At 41.3% G+C, this 19,022-nt stretch overlaps 1 protein-coding gene across 2 annotated transcripts; it reads left to right on the top strand.

Annotated features, from left to right (window-relative positions):
* The first annotated feature begins 801 nt into the window (after positions 1 to 801).
* Positions 802 to 18,445, top strand: RXYLT1 (ribitol xylosyltransferase 1). 2 transcript variants are annotated; one of them, XM_081084350.1, is made up of 6 exons: positions 808 to 1,130; positions 1,998 to 2,153; positions 5,478 to 5,580; positions 10,122 to 10,436; positions 12,846 to 13,016; positions 18,021 to 18,445. In XM_081084350.1, exons 1-6 carry the CDS (start codon positions 962 to 964, stop codon positions 18,436 to 18,438), a joined length of 1,332 nt encoding a protein of 443 aa, XP_080940476.1. In that variant the 5' UTR covers positions 808 to 961; the 3' UTR covers positions 18,439 to 18,445. The 2 variants fall into 2 exon arrangements, with proteins under 2 accessions (XP_080940477.1, XP_080940476.1); XM_081084351.1 differs by lacking the exon at positions 5,478 to 5,580 and having other exon boundaries at positions 802 to 1,130.
* Positions 18,446 to 19,022: the final 577 nt, after the last annotated feature.

Genomic DNA, 19,022 nt, shown 5'->3' with positions numbered 1-19,022 from the left:
ACACATAACCCTAATCTAACCTAACCTTAAACCTAATCTCTGAATTTAACTCTAATCCTAAAAGGAAAAAAAAGACAGGATGGTGATTACTCTTGTGCAAGATGGGGTTGGTATTGACTGGAATAGGGCTCAAAGCTACCAAGATTGCCTTCAAGTTGAAAGGTACGGGACACAATTGGCAAAAAAATTTGTAGCCCAACTTCACAAGGCTTGACATAGAAAGTTTACTGGCAACATTCAGTTTGACCACCTCTAATTTGACAAAAGACTGCACACCTATGTGCTTTCAAGTCACATCATAGAAATAAAAGTTGACTTTTAAAAATACCTTCATTTATGGTAAGATATATATCATAAAGTTCGCCATTCTAACCATTTCTTATTGGCATTAATCACATTCACAATGTTTGCCTCTATCGCCATTTAATTTTTTTAATGAACATTTATATTCATTCATCTGTCACTGCTGCAGGCCCTATGCTGAACTCTGGGGATTACATGTTCAAAATTGACATGATCTTCAAGGACCACGGGGCGCTGTCTTTATGTACAGGGGAAGGTGAGCAGGTGTAAGGCACAGTGGATGCACTGCAGAGGTCAAGGGGAGGAATGGGCGATCTTCCAAAGCACAATTCCGGAATCAGAGTTGGCCGGTCTCAGCGCCCCGAAGGGGCGGGGCCTGTAAGAGGGCGGGGCGGAAAGCTATAGGCGGGGCTTGGGAGGCTCGGGGGCGGGGCTGGGGGCGGGGCCTGAGCCGGGATCGGACGCTGGCGGGAGGGAGGGGCTGGGGTGGGGCGGGGCGGGAGTGGGCGGGGCGTCAGGGCCTCGGGCCGCAGGTGCTGGTGGTTCTGGGTTTGGGCCTGGGCCTGCACCGGACGCCGCTGGGGCCGCGTCCCTGCGTGGCGGCGTCGCCTGGGCCCCGGACCCGGGCGGCGGTGGCCTGGCAGGAAGCCCAAGTGGGATGCGGCTGACGCGGAAGCGGCTGTGCTCGTTTCTCATCGCCCTGTACTGCCTCTTCTCTCTCTACGCCGCCTACCACGTCTTTTTCGGGCGCCGCCGCCGGGCACCGGCCGCCTCTTCTCGGGGCCTCCGGAAGGGGGCGGCCCCAGCGCGGGAGGGGCGCGGCCGAGGTAGGACCCGGCGCAGTGGCCTCTGTCCCGGCTGCGCGCCCCGACGCGGGGTGGCGGGGCGGTGGGGGCCGGGCGGATCCTCGCCGCGAGGCCGGGATCCCGCTCCGGGGTCCAGCATTGCCCGGCGCCCCTCCTGCGCGCTCCCTCCAGTTCTCCTTCGCCGTCCCTGGGCGCGCGGATGGAGGGTGCGCCGAGACCTCGGTCCGCCGGGATCCCACACGCCGTCCCCAATTGCCACCCCCAAAGCCGACAGACCCGCACCCCTTTAAAACCTCTTCAATGTCCAAGACGCCGGCACAGTGTGCCCGGCTCCTGGGGGATGCCGCGGGGCTCAGTGCGTCCATTTCCATATTGGAACCGAGAGCCTTCTCTCACCACGCGGTGATTTCCGAAGGCCAGGGCGCTTGACCCCCAAATCCTGGTCCCCTGGCCTGTGCCAGGAGCAGACAGACATTCATCTCTCCCCTTTTTTCAGAATTTTGCACAAGAGTATGTAAAAGTGTTGGGCACTTTGTTCGAAGTCAAGTGTTTGTAGGCTACGTATATGCAGTCAAGAGTTGCACAAGTTAAACTTGTAACTTGATACATATTATCCACTTATTTTAGAAGGTTTTTGTTTGGGAGTGATAATTTTGTGTTTGGGGTTAAGTTTTATCTCTAAGATCTTTCATAATAAAGGGTTGACAGAAATTCCATTCTAATTTCCTTTTTGTAATGTGTACGTTTATCCAGTTCAAATTTAGTTCACCTCTTTGAAGAGCTGAAGTTAGGGTGAAATTAGAACTCTCTAACATCTCATTTGAATGGCTTGAATTTAGCTACAGCTCTACCATACTAATGAACACTGTTACTGTTTTTAAAACGCAGAACAATCTACTTTGGGAAGTGAAGAATGGAATCCTTGGGAAGGAGATGAGAAAAATGAGCAACAACACAGATTTAAAACTAGTCTCCAAATATTAAATAAATCCATGAAAGGGAAAACAGACTTCCGAGTACAAATCTGGGGCAAAGCTGCCATTGGTAAGTTAATGTGTAGAGCCAAGGCATGTAAAAAGCATCAGAAAATGTACTTTATTAATATTCCATTCATTTTAATGCATTTATAGTTTATTCATTTGTTAAAGGTATCATGATGCATTTTTTTTCAGGGTTTTTTTCAGTATTTTATTTCTCCTTTCTGTTAGGCAATATCTGTGTAAATACATGCACTCATTCTATTGTTGGTCTTTAGTTGAGCGCAGGTTGATTTGTAGATACAAAGAATGGGTCATGTAAGCATTATTATAGTTACCTGCCTGTGTCAACTGAATTTTTATGAATATGTGTTTATCCATACTTGATACACAAGTACAAGTTGTGGGCAACATTGAACTGAGCAAAGTTAAACCAGGTTCTTTTTTTTATTTCTCAGAGCCTTTCATAGGCCAATATTCATTGTCAATGTCCAAGAAAGGGATATAGTATGCAGCTGATTAACCTTGATTGCCCACAAAAGCACTTTCCTCTGAGTACCATGAGAGCCTAGCATTCCAAGTTATATATTATGCTCAATTTGAGATGGAACCCTCAATTCTTAGAAGAGTCAGAAAGAATTTAGTGATTTAGAAGGGGCTTTATTTGGCCTTTAAACATGAGTTGGATTTATACGTACAGTAAGGGATATGGATAGAAAGTGCCAGATGAGAGGAAACTAAAAGAGGACAAAGCCTGCCCCATGTTGTTTCATAAATTCATTCACACTTGCATGCAAATATGCATGCAAGATTACTAACTGATCTTTAAATTTCAGGTACCCAGAACCAGGCCTCCAATCATCAAGTTCTAACAATTGTTTTCTTTATAAAATCTCTAATATTAATTTCTTCTTTTAAATTACCATTTTCTCATTCTAGTTTTTAATTCAGTCTACATCTTAACAAGTTTTCATTATTTCCAGACTTTTCATTTTTAATCTAATAAGCACAAAGTGGCAGATGAGTTTTATCAAATTGTACTTTCATCAATCTATTCCCCAGGCACAGTAATAGCATACCAGTTATAGATATTCCCACTTAAAAAGGGAGAAAATGGTAGTAATATTGAGTCACTGGTCCAAACAATTTTGAAATTCAACCAGGAAAACTCCATTAGTTTCAAGGCCTGGGAATAATCTGTGGCTCAAGCTTTGCTTCTGGCCTTTCAGCTCTGGCTTTGAAGGCATTCTTCCTTTTTTCATGAAGGTTAGCAAGTGTTTTCGGATCAGTAGTTTTCCAGCCTGTTTCTTGAAGATAGGATTTTGGAAGTCCAGCAGCCTCCTCTCATTTCAGCTTCTCTGGGTCTCCTTTAGTCTAAGCTGCCAGTGTTTCTGCTGGTAGAACATTCTCAAGAACCTTGTGGGTCTCCTGTGTATGTCATGCGGACTTGCTGCATTAGGAAAGAGCTCCTCCACAGGTTTTTCCTGGACAACCCCATCTCTATTTCCGGCTTCTGCTAAGATTACTGAAGGAGATACATAAATTATGCATCTAATATCTTCAAAGAGCCCTCTATATGACTAAATAGTATGATCTTTTTATATTCTGAGGCTCTAGCCTAAAGATATCAAGTCATATCCTTGGCCTCCTCTCAAGAGCATTCTTTTCCGACAGTGAATCTCCTGAATTTTCACCTCTTTTGCAATCTGAGTAGGCTGAGAATTTCCTAATCAGCAAGTCCTGGTTCATTTTTACTTAACAGTTTTTCCCTCAATCTCTCTGTCCTCTCATGTTTTACTATAATCAATAAGAAGAAACCGGGCCACAGCATCAACATTTTGCTTAGCAATCTCTTCAGCTAAATATCCAAATTTATTGTTTACAAGTTCTGCTTTCCACACAACTGCAGGACACGATTCAGCTAAGCTTTCTGCTGCTATACGTAATATGCCACTTAACAAAGCGATACAGTCTGAGAAATGCCATTAAGTGATTTCATCCTTGTGCAAACCTCAGAGTATACTTACACAAACCTAGATGGTATATCCTACTACTGTAAATATATGTGCTATACTTTTCTATGACTAGCAGCACAGCAAGTTTGTTTACACCAGCATCACCACAAATTCGTGAGTAATGCATTGTACTATGACTTGATGACATTGCTAGGCACAGGAATTTTTTAGCTCCATTATAATCTTACTAGAGGCCTGGTGCACGAATTCGCGCATGGGTAGGGTCCCTCGGCCTGGCCAACTATTAGGGCCGATTGGGGCCATCTCACCCAGTCCCGACTGGGGCCAGTTGGCCAGGGAGAGAGACCGCGAGAGGTTGGCCGGCTACGGGAGGTTGGCCTGCTACAGAAGGTTGGCTGTGGGAGCGCACTGACCATCAGGGGTCAGCTCCTGTGTTGAGCTTCTGCCCCCTGGTGGTCAGTGCACATCATAGCAACCGGTTGACTGGTTGTTCGGTCTTTTGGTTGCTTAGGCTTTTATATATATAGACTAGAGGCCCGTTGCAGGAAGATTCCTGCAAGAATAGGACTTCCTCGGGCTGATCGCACCACCAAGCCCCGCCGCCCAGGGCCGCACACGGGGGTCCTGGCCTCCCAGGCCACACATGGGGGTCCCGGCTGGGGGCGGGGCTTAGGTGGCACACGGAGGTCCCGGCTGGCGGCTCGCGCTGGCCAGCCCTGCCTACAGTATGCAAATTAGCTGCCATCTTTGTTTGTGGCTAATTTGCATATTGCTTTGATTGGCTTATGGGTGTAGCAAAGGTATGGTCAATTAGCATCTTTGTCTTTTATTAGACAGGATGAGAACTCCATCTAATATGCAGTCCATCATTGACTGAAATGTCATTATGTGGTGTATGACTGTATAACAAATGGTCCACTTTTCTCTAGTTTTTAATAGCATGTTACTCATTTCCTAAACCCTCACCAACAGTGCTTTTAATGTACATATTTCTACCAACAGTTTGCTTATGATTTAAGTATCCCCTAAGATGATAGGTTTTTTCCCTACTGTGCTCCCAGCTTTTTCTTAGTTCTCACTAGCAGAGTCAGTAACATCCATATTTCTACCTACAATTTGTTCAAGGCAATTTAATCTAGGCTTTTTTTAAAATCATACTCCTCAAAATTCTTTCAGCTTCTTTCCATTACCTAATTCCAAAGCCACTTCCAGAATTTTAAATATTTCTTATATTATACCCCATTTATAGGTACTCATAATATATGAGTACATAATCTCTAGTTTTCTATAGCTGCTGTACCCTATTACCAAAAATCTATTTTCCTAATCAAATGATATAAAAGAGCAGAACTTATGCTCATTCTACATACCAGAGTAGATCAGACAGTAAATGGTTTTGTTTATGTAATTACTAGGTTTGTATCTCTGGGAGCATATTTTTGAAGGCATACTTGATCCTACTGATGTGACTGCTCAATGGAGAGAAGGAAATTCAATTGTAGGAAGAACACATTACAGGTATTAACTTTACAACATTAACCTTTGCTGGTTTACCATACAATGTTTTTTGTAAATACTAGAAGGAAAATAAGAGGAAACTATATCATAGAAAGTATTTCCACTTCAACTTGTTAAGAATAGAGAAATCTCACCCAGTCAGCATGGCTCAGTGGTTGAGCATCGACCTATGAACTTTACTGCAATACTAAAAATCTGTTTTTTACATTCAATAAAATCAATGTATTGTTAAGACATTTTTGAGCTTTTATTTTTATAAAACTTTTAATTATAACTGCATATTTTCTACAGATTTTTAATAGACCAGATTTAATTTAGAAAAATTATGATAATTTTATCATATGAAAGAATGCTATTTTCTATTAGATTTTGGTTTTTATTGAAATAAAAAATAAAAATAATTATTTTAAAATGCCTTTCTGTAAAAATGATGTTAGGGCAAAAATTTTAACCAAAGATTCTGTTTTCTGTTAGGATTCCATTTCTTAGAGAAATCAAGAGGAAAAATTGTAATTAATCTCATTTTAATTGAATTTTCACTGCATTCTTTTTTCTTTTTTTTATTTTATTCTAGAGGCCCAGTGCACAAAATCTGTGCATGGGGGAAGGGGGGGTCCCTCAGCCCGGCCTCACCCTCTTCAATCCGGGACCCCTTGGGGGATGTCCAACTGCCAGTTTAAACAGTCGGACATCCCTCTTGCAATCCGGGACTACTGGCTCCTAACCTCTCACCTGCCTGCCTTCCTGATCGCCCCTAACCACTCTGCCTGCTGGCCTGATCACCCCTAAAGACCCTCCCCTGCCGGCCTGATCTCCCCTAACCGCCTCTCCCTCGGCCCCTGCCACCGTGGCTTTGTCTGGGAGGACGTCCAGAAGGATGTCTGGAAGATGTCCGGTCTAATTAGCATATTACCCTTTTATTAGTATAGATACACTTGGAAAGAAATTTCATTGCATGAATCTTTTCAAAGTAATCATTCTTGAAAAGTAAATAGGGTTTTTTTAAAAAATACATTTTTATTGATTGCAGAGAGGAAGGGAGAGGGAGAAAGAGATAGAAACATCAATGATGAAAGAGAATCATTTTTTGGCTGCCTCCTTCATGCCTCCTCTACTGGGGATCAAGCCCACAACCCGGACTCGTGCCTTTGACTGGAATCGAACCTGAGACCCTTCAGTCCACAGGCCAACACTCTCTCCACTGAGCCAAACTGGCTAGGGCTGTAAACAGGTTTTTCATATCATCATTGATAATGATTATTTTTCTTTTTATCTCCTGGGTTCTATTGATGTAATCCCATTCAAGAGTTTATTATATATATAGTCCTAAATTTACAACAGCTGAATTTGGGTGTTTGAAAGTCAAGTAGAATTATGCATGTAAATCTAATATTTGATATTTTAAAAAGTAAATGTGTTATCAGTATTAGTGTAATAGTTCTACCCATAATATACAGAATTTTCAGGAAAAAGTCTTAAATATTCTCAGAGAAGTTATTATATACTGTTACTATAATGATAGCAAAGGATTTGAGCAAAGAGCACTAATTCCCAAAAGAAAATCTTCCCTTCTGAAATTTTTACCTGACATTTTATATTATGATCAAACAGCTATTCTCGTAGTATTTAAGAGAACCATCTATTCAAAGAAGTTCAAAAACAAGTTATTCAAATTTTAGGCTCATGAAAAGTAGTATACATAATTTATTTATCCAGAATTAATAAACTTTTGTCTTTTTTTATTAAATTTATTGATGTGACATTGGCTAATAAGATTATGTAGGTTTCAAGTACACATTTCTATAATACACGATCTGTATATTGCATTGTATGCCCACCATCCAGAGTCAGATCATCTTTTATCACCATACATTTGACCCCCATTATTCTTTACTACCCTCTGGTAACCACCCTCTGGTAACCACCATACGTTGTCTGTGAGTTTTTGTTTTTCTTGTTTGTTCATTTGTTGCTTTCAGTTTATATCCCACATATGAGTGAAATCATATGGTTTTTAAGTTTTTTGGTCTCGCTTATTTTGCTAAATTCATAAATTTTTATGGAATTGCAAGTTTTGAGTTGAATTGAGCTACAGGGGTTATATCTTAAATGTTTCAACACATTCATCCTTGTTTGACCAAAAGTGAATCTGAAGTGATGGGTCACCTTGAAGAAATAAACGGAAAGCGTTTCTGAGCACTATTAGGTTACTTGTAAATATGTGTAATATAGTTTGTTTAAATAAATCTTTTCCTTTACAAAGAGCTTATGTCATTTACTTTTAGCCTCACAACAATTCTGAGGCAGAAGTAGAAAGGATATCATTAGTGTTCCAGGGTTAATCAGGCTCATGAATGCTGAGTCTTATCAGCTCATAGGCCCAGTCTTATCAGCTCATAGGCCCAAAAAATGTAATCCAGGATACCAAGTAACTCAGACAGGAACTAGAACTGCCAGTCCACATGCTTGTATTGATTTGATTAGCACATTCTTTCCATATAGGCAAGCTACAGTTGATACCCAATTAAATATGGAATCAAAATATGGGATTTAACAATGTGCAGTACTTCTATTATTAGGGTATCCCATTCCCCACTGGATGTTGGAGGTGGAGTCCTTACAATATCTCAAGAAAGAGTTTTCTGAGACTCGCACAGGAGGATGAGTGATTTTTATTTGCGTCGAATTGCATTCCTGGGTTCCCAAAGTCCCATTTCCCTTAGTCCAGTTATAGAAGAGGTGCCGCTGGGGTTTCAGTAGAGCTAAAAGCAAAGCCAGTATCCAGAGTTTCCATTCCATGTTGTAGCCGGGTCCACTTCAGCATCAGGCTAGTTCCAGTTCATTAGTCCATTGTATGTGAGGGTTCACAAGGCCATGGGCCATGCGGGCGAATGGAGGAAGCAGGAGTGAAAGCCCCACAAGCCAGGATCAACCAAGAGCACAAGAGGAACCAAGAGAGAACTTCCTCCTTCAGGGAATTAAGCATCCCAGCTCTTCCTGTGCTTGCAGTGGCCACGCCCACTCTGGCCAATGACCTCTGTTCCCAGTGTGACAGTCAGCATCTTTGCTAGTCCCCCAGCTTTACTGGGCATGTGTCTATTCTTCCCTTTGCTGGACCCCTGAGAAGTGTAAAGTTGTAGCTTGATGGCGAAGCTGCCAAAATGACATGCCTAGAACATTTGGCCTTCCCTTTGCTCCTTTCCCATTATTAATAACTAGACTAATTACAGTGATATCACTTCCAAACTGTATGTGTTTCAGAAGGGATAAATGACTCATTATTCACCAGTGAATCATCAGTAACATAGTCTGTCTCAGCATATGAATACATGAATACGTGTAGGGCACTCTGAACTTCTGAGTCAGCCTCATGAAGCTCTGTCACCTCTGGGCAGAGGAGCCGTGTGATTGAGTTGTAAGTGTATAGACTTTGCAGCCAAAATATCTCAGTTCAAATTCCAGCTTTACCTATTATTAGCTATCTGACATTGAGCAGGTTTCTTCTCCTCTCTGTGCCTGGATTTCTTTATGTTTAAAATAAGGCAAATAGTAGTTTCTACTTCACCAGATTGCTATGAAGATTAAATGCATTAAAAGATGTATAGTCACCCCAGCCAATTTGGCTCAGTGGATAGAGTGTCAGCCTGTGGACTAAAGGGTCCCAGGTTCGATTCCAGTCAAGGGCACATGCCCGCGTTGTGGGCTCCATCCCCAGTAGGGGCCGTGCAGGAGGCAGCCAATCAATGGTTCACTCTCATCATTTCTGTCTCTCTCCTCCCATCCTCTCTGAGATCAATAAAAAATATATTTTTTAAAAAAGATGTATAGTCTCTGGCACATAATAATCACTATAGAAGTCTTGAATACTTAAATAGGTACTGCAGCATCTCCCTCCCTTTCAGTTCTACCTTTTCTGTGCCTCCATTACTGTCTACTATTTCTCCATCATGTATCTCCCCACAAATACCTTATTGATATATTCTTTATATTAATATATTCAAGTAAGTTACAAGTCAGCCTGAGATCCATTCTGTCTCTTGAAGGAACTTTGCCTGTCTCTACTCATATCCATCATATGTTGATTTATGGTTTGAAATCTTCAGGCAACTTTAGTTTTCATTTCTAAGGAGGAATCTTACTTCTGCTCATCATGGACTTTGCTTATCCCCAGAAGACTCCCTTCTAAATCCTGTAATTTCCATGTGCAGGCATTATCATAATATATATAGAAAGTTCTATTCATTTGATAAGACAAAAACCAGATGCTAACTTGATATCAATATTCAATTCTAATATTTTAAATAAGCATCTGTCACTTACAGAAAAGTTGAACTTATTTCCAAAGATCATGATAGAATAAAATATGTCTGATTCTATTTTTCTAGAATTTCCAGATATTGCTACTATAAGAAGGTAGTGAGCTCATTACTCATCACAGTGAGTGCAAGCTTTTATAGGAACATTCAACTTGTAGATTTTATATAAAATGATTTAAAATTTCTGGTTCTCTTTTTTCTTTGTGTCTTGTTTTGTTGTTACAGCTTCATCACTGGTCCAGCCGTAGTCCCAGGGTACTTCTCAGTTGATGTGAATAATGTGGTACTCATTTTAAATGGAAGAGAAAAGGCAAAGGTCTTTTATGCCACCCAGTGGTTACTTTATGTACAAAATTTGGTACAAACTCAAAAACTCCAGCATGTTGCTGTTGTTTTGCTTGGAAATGAACATTGTAACAATGAATGGATCAACCAGTTCCTCAAAAGAAACGGAGGCTTTGTGGAGCTGCTTTTCATCATATATGACAGCCCCTGGATTAATGGCATGGATGTTTTTCAGTGGCCTTTAGGAGTAGCAACGTAAGTACAAAATATTAGGCATGTTTCTAAGACCTGAATTTCAGAACCAGGGCGATTGTGTTTTAGATTTGCAATAAATATAGTTCTTTTGAGATCATTGAGGCGAGGTACAATCTTTTCCATGGGAAAAAATATGGTTTGGTCTCCTGCTTCAGCAACGATAATAATGTTTTTAGAGTATTTTCACCTTTTATGAGGAAGGCAGATGAATTACATTTTTGTGTTTCAAAATCACAAGGCATGGGATGAATTAAGTTTATCAACAGTTCCTTAAAGAGAGGTTTAGCAGAGGATGGCAGACAAACAGATCCCATTAAAGCCATTATTGTAGAATCTCTATAATTAACAGTTTTTTTTAAAAAAACCTACTTTTCTTTAAAGGTAATATTAAATCAGGAGCACACTGTACGCTTGGGCTTGGAAGCATTATACCATAATATGCTCAGATCTGCCACTAAGACTGGTTGCACACATTTCTATTAAAAAGAAGAATTAATTAATAGCGAAGGTTTCTCAGTATGTCATATATAAACTCTTTAAAATGGAAAACTTGCCCAGCCCCTGTGGCTCAGGATTGAGAGTTGTCCCATGAGCCAGGAGGTCACAGTTCGATTCCTGGTCAGGGCACATGAGCAGGTTGTTGGGTTGATCCCCAGTAGGAGGCATGCAGGAGGCAGCCAATCAGTGATTCTCATTAATGTTTCTATCCCTCTCGCCCTCTCCCTTTCTCTCTCTCTGAAATCAATTGAAAAACAACAACACGAAAACGACTTATTTTTTATCTTTCTGTTAATAGAGGGGTTTTTTATTAAAAGTAAGTTGGCTTTAAGATGAGTTGCTACTTTACATAAACTTCCCAGTGACGGGGATTTTTGTCTTTTTTTTTTCCACTATTTTATCTGCAGAGCCTAAAACAGTGCCTGCACAAAGTAGGCACTTAGTAAATCATTGTTGAATGGATGAATTATGAAAAAGTTCACTAACATGACATCTGAATCAAATATTTATTATACAAGATGTGGCCTTAGTCTGCTGCCTAGTTGGTACATGAATATCACCAGAGAAGCACATTAATAAGGCAGAATCTCTGGCTTACCACTACAGCATTCTGATTCAATAGATTTGGGGTAGGATCAGACAAAAAGGTTAAATTATGTATAGCCAAGCGATGGATCCAAAAAATCTATCCCTTAAGTAGAGCCTATATTTATAAAATGTTTTGAAGCCAAAAAATATTACTTTTTCACAGTAATACTACCTAACTTATTAATACAGTATGGGATGGAATCTCTGTAGTTCTGGTAATGTTGAACTAGGCCAGTATCTCTGTTTTAAATCAGTGGTTCTCAACCAGGGGCAGTTTTACCCCCTACCCACCACCCCAGGAGACATTTGACAATGTCTGGAAATTTTTTGGGTTGTTACAGGGGAGGGAAGAGAGGTGATACTGATATCTGGTGAACAGAGAGAGGCAAGGGATGTATCCTACAATGTAGAAGACAGCTTCCGCGACAAATACCGTAATTGTCTGGCCCCAAATGGCAGAAATGAGAAACCTGTTGAGAAACCTGTTGTAGACTGTTATATAAAGCTTTGCTCTAACGTGAAGGTTATATTTCAGGTACACAATTTGATTTCTGTTACTTCCAAAAGCCCATAAAAATGGGCCAATTGGCCCTAACCGGTTTGGCTCAATGGATAGAGCGTCGTTGGCCTGTGGACTGGAGGGTCCCAGGTTCTATTCCGGTCAAGGGCATGTACCTTGGTTGTGGGCACAGCCCCAGTAGGGTGTGTGCAGGAGGCAGCTGTTCAATGTTTCTCACTCATTGATGTTTCTAACTCTCTATCCCTCTCCCTTCCTCTCTGTATAAAGTCAATAAAATATATTTTTTTTAAAAAATGGGCCAATTGCAATAGGTCTCTCCTGTATGGCGCACAAGTCTTTTTTGTATGTTTTTTGTTTTGTTTTGTTTCGTTTTGTTTTTAATCTACCTACAGCTTTCAAACTGGGAGCTCTTTGCTTTAGCAATATGTATGCTATCACTTGGCTAAAGCACTCATTAAATCATGATCATTATGAATATATAAAAGATTATTTATACTTATAAGATCTTGAATTCAACCTGCCTTACAGCTACAGATGTGTAATAGAAGTTGAAGAATATAAAAAACAAAGCCCTTTGGCCTACAGTCTCTATTGCAATTTTGTAAAAGTTGTCATTGTAAGAATCTTTTTTTTTAAGTCAGTAGATTTAAGGACTTTTCAAAAGTAAGCATGGAAAATTACATTGTGGGTTTAGAAAGGCATTCTAAATCTCTTCTTTCTATATCATGCTAAGATGTGGGTTATGGGAATTGTGCCATTTCTGTTGTCATCTATTGTTAACTCACGTGTACTTGTTTTTATAGGTACAGGAATTTCCCTGTGGTGGAGGCAAGTTGGTCAATGCTGTATAATGAAAGGCCCTACTTATGTAATTTCCTAGGAACTGTTTATGAAAATTCATCCAGACAAGCACTCATGAACATTTTGAAACAAGGTGGAATTGATAAGCTCTGTTGGGTCTCAGTAAGAGAACAGTAAGTTCTGTGTTTACTTGATTCATGCATGTTGTTCTCCTGTCTGAGATTTGCTTTATGTGGCAGCACAGGTTTTCCAATGAGACAGTGTTAACTCCACTTATATTTGTCTTTTCCTAGGAGATAGATCGGTAATTGAAGAACTTGGGTTGTATACGTTTAAAACAGGGAGAATCTCTTATAGCTATAGTTCATCTTGAAGAACACTAGTAACTGTCATATGCAATGTCAATTGTTTGGGTTTCCTCAATCATATTTGTTAGTCAGACTTGACACACAGGGAATAGGGAATGTGCCAATAAGGTCTTACGTCATCCCTGAGGTGTTCTGTAGGCCAGCTCAGTGTTCCAGTACTGGCCTGGAGCACTCCTCCCTCCTCAGGAACCTGACAGCACCTAAGGACTGTTCTTCAGATCCCCAGATCTAACACAGGACCTTGTGTAGAGTAGGCCAGGATAAAGGGGCAGTGGATGGATGGAAGTACACATTGATTTAATAGGATTGACTTTCTTCCATTGTTTTACCTGGTAATTGTGAAACAGGTGTTCTGGAGTGAAAGAAGACATTTTGGAATTACTCATTTTGTTTTTAAAAGATCAAATAGAGTTTGCGTGTATGAAGCAGAGTCACCAGAGAATGAATGTCCTTCTAGATCTAGAAATGCCTTCATTGTAGCAGATACTCTCTTCTAGAAAGCATAACTCCTAACTCCATTATTTGTGTAACCATAATATATATATTCAGTCAACAAGCATTTATCAGGCAACTGTTTTAGCCATGAGGGATACAGCAGTGAACAAAATAGTCATAAGTGCCCTCTTAGATGCTTATTGGAGGACACAAACCAATAAAATATATTATGTGTCAAAAGATGAGAAATGCCATGTTAAAAAAAAGTTGAGCAGAGACGCAATGTAGAGAGGATGAGGGATCAGGAGTGGAGAATTTGCTGGTTTAGAGTGGCCAAAGAAAGCACTAGCTAGAAGGTTACATTTAAGCTCAGCCATGAAGAAGGTGCAGGATGAGCCTTGTGTCTGTTTGGGAGAAGAGTAGTTCAGGCCAAGGGAGGGCAAATGTGAAGGGCCTAAGGCGGAACCATGCTTACCATGGTTGAGGAACAAGGGACTGTGTGCCTGGAATGGAATGAGTGAGGGTAATGTATAATGGCAAAATGATGGGAATAAAATTATTCTTGTAATTCTTCTCATACCATTGGGCCAGGAGGTCAAGTAGCTGTCCTCCTTGCTTCCCATTGCTGCTTCCAGACCGTTCTCCCCTTTCCCTCCTTAAAACCTCCAATTTTGAATCTCATGCCAGCAGAAAAAACCATCCATTACTTTTATTCTTTGATGTCATATTCTGACTTTTGGGTTTATCTCCTTAATTCTTTGAAGAGTTTAGTTCCTGGCACACTCTCTCTGACATTACACCAGTCTCACTTTTGGTGACTCCCAAATCTACATAGATGGTCCTTCCATCACCTTGGTCAGGCAGTTCCTTTACCTCCTCTCCTCCATGATCTGGTCTCCACGTGACCTCAGCTATTCACTATCAAGGTCCTTTCCTAGACCTTATCCTACACATACCGCTTCTTCTCCATGGTCTTAAGTTCCAGCATCTCTCTCGGTAACCACCCTGTCAGGCCAACTCATTCTCTGTAATAATCTCCTACAGTTTAGCTGGGACTTACAACCCATTGTTCCTAGTCCCTTTTCATTGTCCTTTGCTCACCTCATACCTTTACTTTCTTCTTTACCCCACTTAAATGTCATAGTCAATCATGGTTAGATGTTGACTGTGATTGTTTCTTAATTTAGCAAACCCTAACTCTGGTTAAATCTAGCTTTCTTGCCTGCACCAAACCTATACCCATGCAACCAAACACTTGGAGGAAGCTGCCACTCAATCTCACTTTTTTTTTTTTCTTTCCCTCTTTTTTTTTTTTTAATTAAATCTTTATTGTTCAGATTATTACATTTGTTCCTCTTTTTTTCCCCCCCATAACTCCCCTCCTCCCAGTTCCCACCCCACCCTCCGCCCTCACTCCCCACCCACTGTCCTCATCCATAGGTGCACGATTTTTGTCCAGTCTCTTCCCGCATCTCCCACACCCCTTTCCCCCCCAAGAATAGTCAGTCCATTCCCTTTCTATGTCCCTGATTCTATTATAATCACCAGTTCATTCTGTTCATCAGATTATTTATTCACTTGATTCTTAGATTCACTTGTTGATAGATGCATATTTGTTGTTCATAATTTGTATCTTTACCTTTTTCTTCCTCTTCCTCTTCTTAAAGGATACCTTTCAGCATTTTATATAATCCTGGTTTGGTGGTGATGAACTCCTTTAGCTTTTCCTTATCTGTGAAGCTTTATCTGACCTTCAGTTCTGAATGATAGCTTTGCTGGATAAAGTAATCTTGGTTGTAGGTTCTTGGTATTCATCACTTTGAATATTTCTTGCCACTCCCTTCTGGCCTGCAAAGTTTCTGTTGAGAAATCAGCTGACAGTCGTATGGGTATTCCCTTGTAGGTAACTGAGTTTCTTTCTCTTGCTGTTTTTAAGATTCTCTCTTTATCTTTTGCTCTTGGCATTTTAATTATGATGTGTCTTGGTGTGGTCCTCTTTGGATTCCTTTTGTTTGGGGTTCTCCGCGCTTCTTGGACCTGTAAGTCCTTTTCTTTCACCAGGTGGGAGAAGTTTTCTGTCATTATTTCTTCAAATAGGTTTTCAAGATCTTGCTCTCTCTCATCTTCTGGCACCCCTATAATTCTGATGTTGGTACGCTTGAAGCTGTCCCAGAGGCTCCTTACACTATCCTCGCATTTTTGGATTCTTTTTTCATTTTGCTTTTCCGGTTGGGTGTTTTTTGCTTCCTCGCATTTCAAAATCATTGACTTGATTCTTGTGCTCCTCTGGTCTGCTGTCGGGAGTCTGTATAATATTTGTTATTTCAGTCCGTGTATGCTTAATTTCTAGTTGGTTCCCCAATATAACATCGAGGGTCTCATTAGTTTTCTTGTAGATCTCATTAAGTTTATCAGCGGCTTCTAAACAGTTCTTGAGAGACCTTAAAAGTGTGGTTCTGAACTCTATATCTTCCATTGACAATTTTGTCCTGTTTCTTTGTCTCCGCATTTTGTTATGCTTCCTTGGTGCACCCCCTAGTGGTCTTTGTGTGCAGTCTTGTAGTTAATACCAGGGAGGGTTTGACCTCCAGGCCAAGTGGCTGTGAGAATCAGCTGTGTCAGCAGTGAGAGAACTTCTGTCCTCTAGGGAGGTGCTAATCTAGCCTTTGCCTGAGGCTATCCGGCAAATGCCTCGGTGCAGGGCTTGGGTGGAGCGGGTCGCACAGGATCAACAGGGTGGGCCGGAGAGAGCAGTTATGGCGGCTCTCAGTCCTGTCCCCAGGGGCTCTGCCTCTGAGTCCCAGCAAGGGCTGCAGTCCTCGGAGAGAAAGCTGCACTCGCTCTGACCGAAGCCAGGCAGTCCCGCTTCTCCCGTTTGAGTCTGGGTCCCTAAAGACTCGCCTGTATCTGGAGCTCAGAGTCTGCGACTCCCTCCCGATTGAAAACGCCAACCGCGCCCTCCGCCGCCAGCCCGCTCCGCGCACTCCGCACCTCAGAATTTGACTTCAGCACTGCGCCTCCTCTGAGTGTCCGTATGCGTTTCTCTTTCCTCCTAGTTGTAGGACTTCCTCTCAGCCAGTGTTCCTGTGGTTCTGGGTGATGTCCGTTCCGTTTTTTGGTTTCACTTTTGAAGTAGTTGTTCAAAGCAGCAAACTCCGGCGTTAACCTATGCCGCCATCTTGGTTCTCCTCATCAATCTCACTTTTAATACATGCCCTTGACCCTCAAGTGTCCAACAATCATCCAGTTCCCTTGTCTCTGTATCGTCCACTCTCCAAGAGAATGTTTCATAACTTGTTCTCTCTTCCAAACTACACATACCTTCTGACCCCATTGCTCATTTTACTGAGAGCATAGGAACAGTCAGGAGCGAACATCTAGCTTTTGAACTGGCCTCTCAGCTTCTGCCCTTGCCCCTGGGTAGTCCATTCTTAATGCAACAGCCAGATTGATTCTGATACCACACAGGTCAGGTCAGTCACCCCTCTGATCCATACCTGCAGGCAGGATTCTCTGACCTCATCCTTCCCCCAGAGCCACCCTGGCTTCCTTGTGTTCATTGAACATGCCACACACGCGCTGTCTCGTGGCCTTTATTCTTTCTTTGCTCTCTGTTCTCCCCCAGATATTTGCACGTTTTGCTCCTTCACCTCCAGCTCTGTGCTCAGGGGCCCCTGTAATGAGACATGCTCCTGATCACCTATTTCTAATCACCACACTGCCCCCTCAGAACCCCTCCCTCACTCTGCTTCACTTTTCCTCACAGCACTTACTAGTAACACCTTCTAAGTAGTTCACTGGCTTGACTTGGCTGCTACCTGTCTCCATCACTAGATCTAGATTATAAGCTCCAAGGGGCAGGAATTAGGAGGGTGAGGTAGAGAGAAGAACTTGGCAGTCAGAAAATATTGGCTGAATTAACATTCATTCAGAAATTTTATGGTGACCACTGGATTTTAAAAATGTGTAGCTGTAAACTTTTCAAATTTTTAAATATTTTCGAGAAATCTATTTAGGCAAGATTTTATTTATCTTTTCTGCCTGTCATCTCTATAATAGTTTACCATTGCCTGTAACTGACATTAAAAGGTAAAATCACCAGTTGGTGTGCCTGAGTGAACCTAGAGGTCACTGGTTCTATTTCAGATCAGGGCACATGCCCAGGCTGTGGGCTCGATCCCCAGTAGGGGTATGCAGGAGGCAGCCTATCAATGATGTTTCTCTCTCGTCGTTGTTTTTATCTCTGTATCCCTCTCCCTTTCTCTCTATAAAAATCAATAAAAAAATTTTTTTTAAGTAAAACCGTGTTTTTTTTTTTCCACAAAAGATATGCTTAGTAAAGTGAAAACTACAGCTGTTTTTCTGATTTTCCAGGTGGCAACCTCAGGAAACAAATGAAAGCCTTAAGAATTATCAAGAAGCTTTGCTTCAGAGCGACCTCACATTGTGCCCAGTTGGAGTAAACACGGAATGTTATAGAATATATGAGGCTTGTTCCTGTGGCTCCGTTCCTGTGGTGGAAGATGTCATGACAGCTGGCAGCTGTGGAAATACATCTGTTTCCCAGAATGCTCCTCTGCAGTTACTCAAGTCCATGGGCGCTCCCTTTATCTTTATTAAGAACTGGACGGAACTTCCTGCTGTTCTAGAAAAAGAGAAAACTATGACTTCACAAGAAAAAATTCAAAGAAGAAAAATGTTACTTCACTGGTATCAACACTTCAAAACAGAGCTTAAAACAAAATTTACTAATATTTTAGAAAGTTCATTTTTAATAAACAATAAAGGTTAACTATTAATTATCTCTTTGAGCCAAGATCTGATTTTTTAAATGATTCCTAACATTGTGTGTGTTTGTGTGACTGTGTGTTTATAAATGTTCTTCACGGTGCCCTGTACACCCTAGGTTATGTCTGTCATGCTTGACCAAGTGCTCCCTTGCTGGGCCACTCCGAAAATGAAGCTAAAATGTTATTCAGCTCGCTTTTATAAAGATGAACGACTCAGTATTTCTTAACTCTTCTCACCCATTGAACCCACTCTAGGGGAGCAGCATTGTAAAGTGGAAAGACTGGGCTTTGGAGTCAGACAGCCTGAGTTAAAACCTAGCCCCTGCACCTCTCTGGGACCTCGAGGAAGCCACCTAATTGCTCTGTGTCTTGATTCCTTTCAATGTAAAATGGAGATAATGGTACCTCGTAGGGTAAGTAGTAAATATGAAATGAAATAATATATGAAGTACCCAGTATAAACAGTAAACTCTAAATAAATAGTTATTTCTGATTCATTTTTTTTATTCCTTACTAGTTGGGGTTAAATTTAAATATCACATGGTCTTTTACATATTTGGGAGTAATCATATGCCGTGTTGGAAAT

This window comes from Myotis nattereri (assembly GCF_964212035.1).
Source record: "Myotis nattereri genome assembly, chromosome: 2".
Lineage (NCBI taxonomy): Eukaryota > Metazoa > Chordata > Mammalia > Chiroptera > Vespertilionidae > Myotis > Myotis nattereri.
Note: the sequence above shows the minus strand (reverse complement) of the source record. Positions and strands in the feature narration are given on the sequence as shown.

What these genes read in the sequence shown, in the direction of transcription:
- RXYLT1 (XM_081084350.1), top strand. Translation starts at nt 962, where the DNA reads ATGCGGCTGACGCGGAAGCGGCTGTGCTCGTTTCTCATCGCCCTGTAC. An exon ending in GCGGGAGGGGCGCGGCCGAG is followed by an intron (nt 1,131 to 1,997) that starts GTAGGACCCGGC and finishes TTTAAAACGCAG; the next exon opens with AACAATCTACTTTGGGAAGT. An exon ending in GTAGGAAGAACACATTACAG is followed by an intron (nt 5,581 to 10,121) that starts GTATTAACTTTA and finishes TTGTTGTTACAG; the next exon opens with CTTCATCACTGGTCCAGCCG.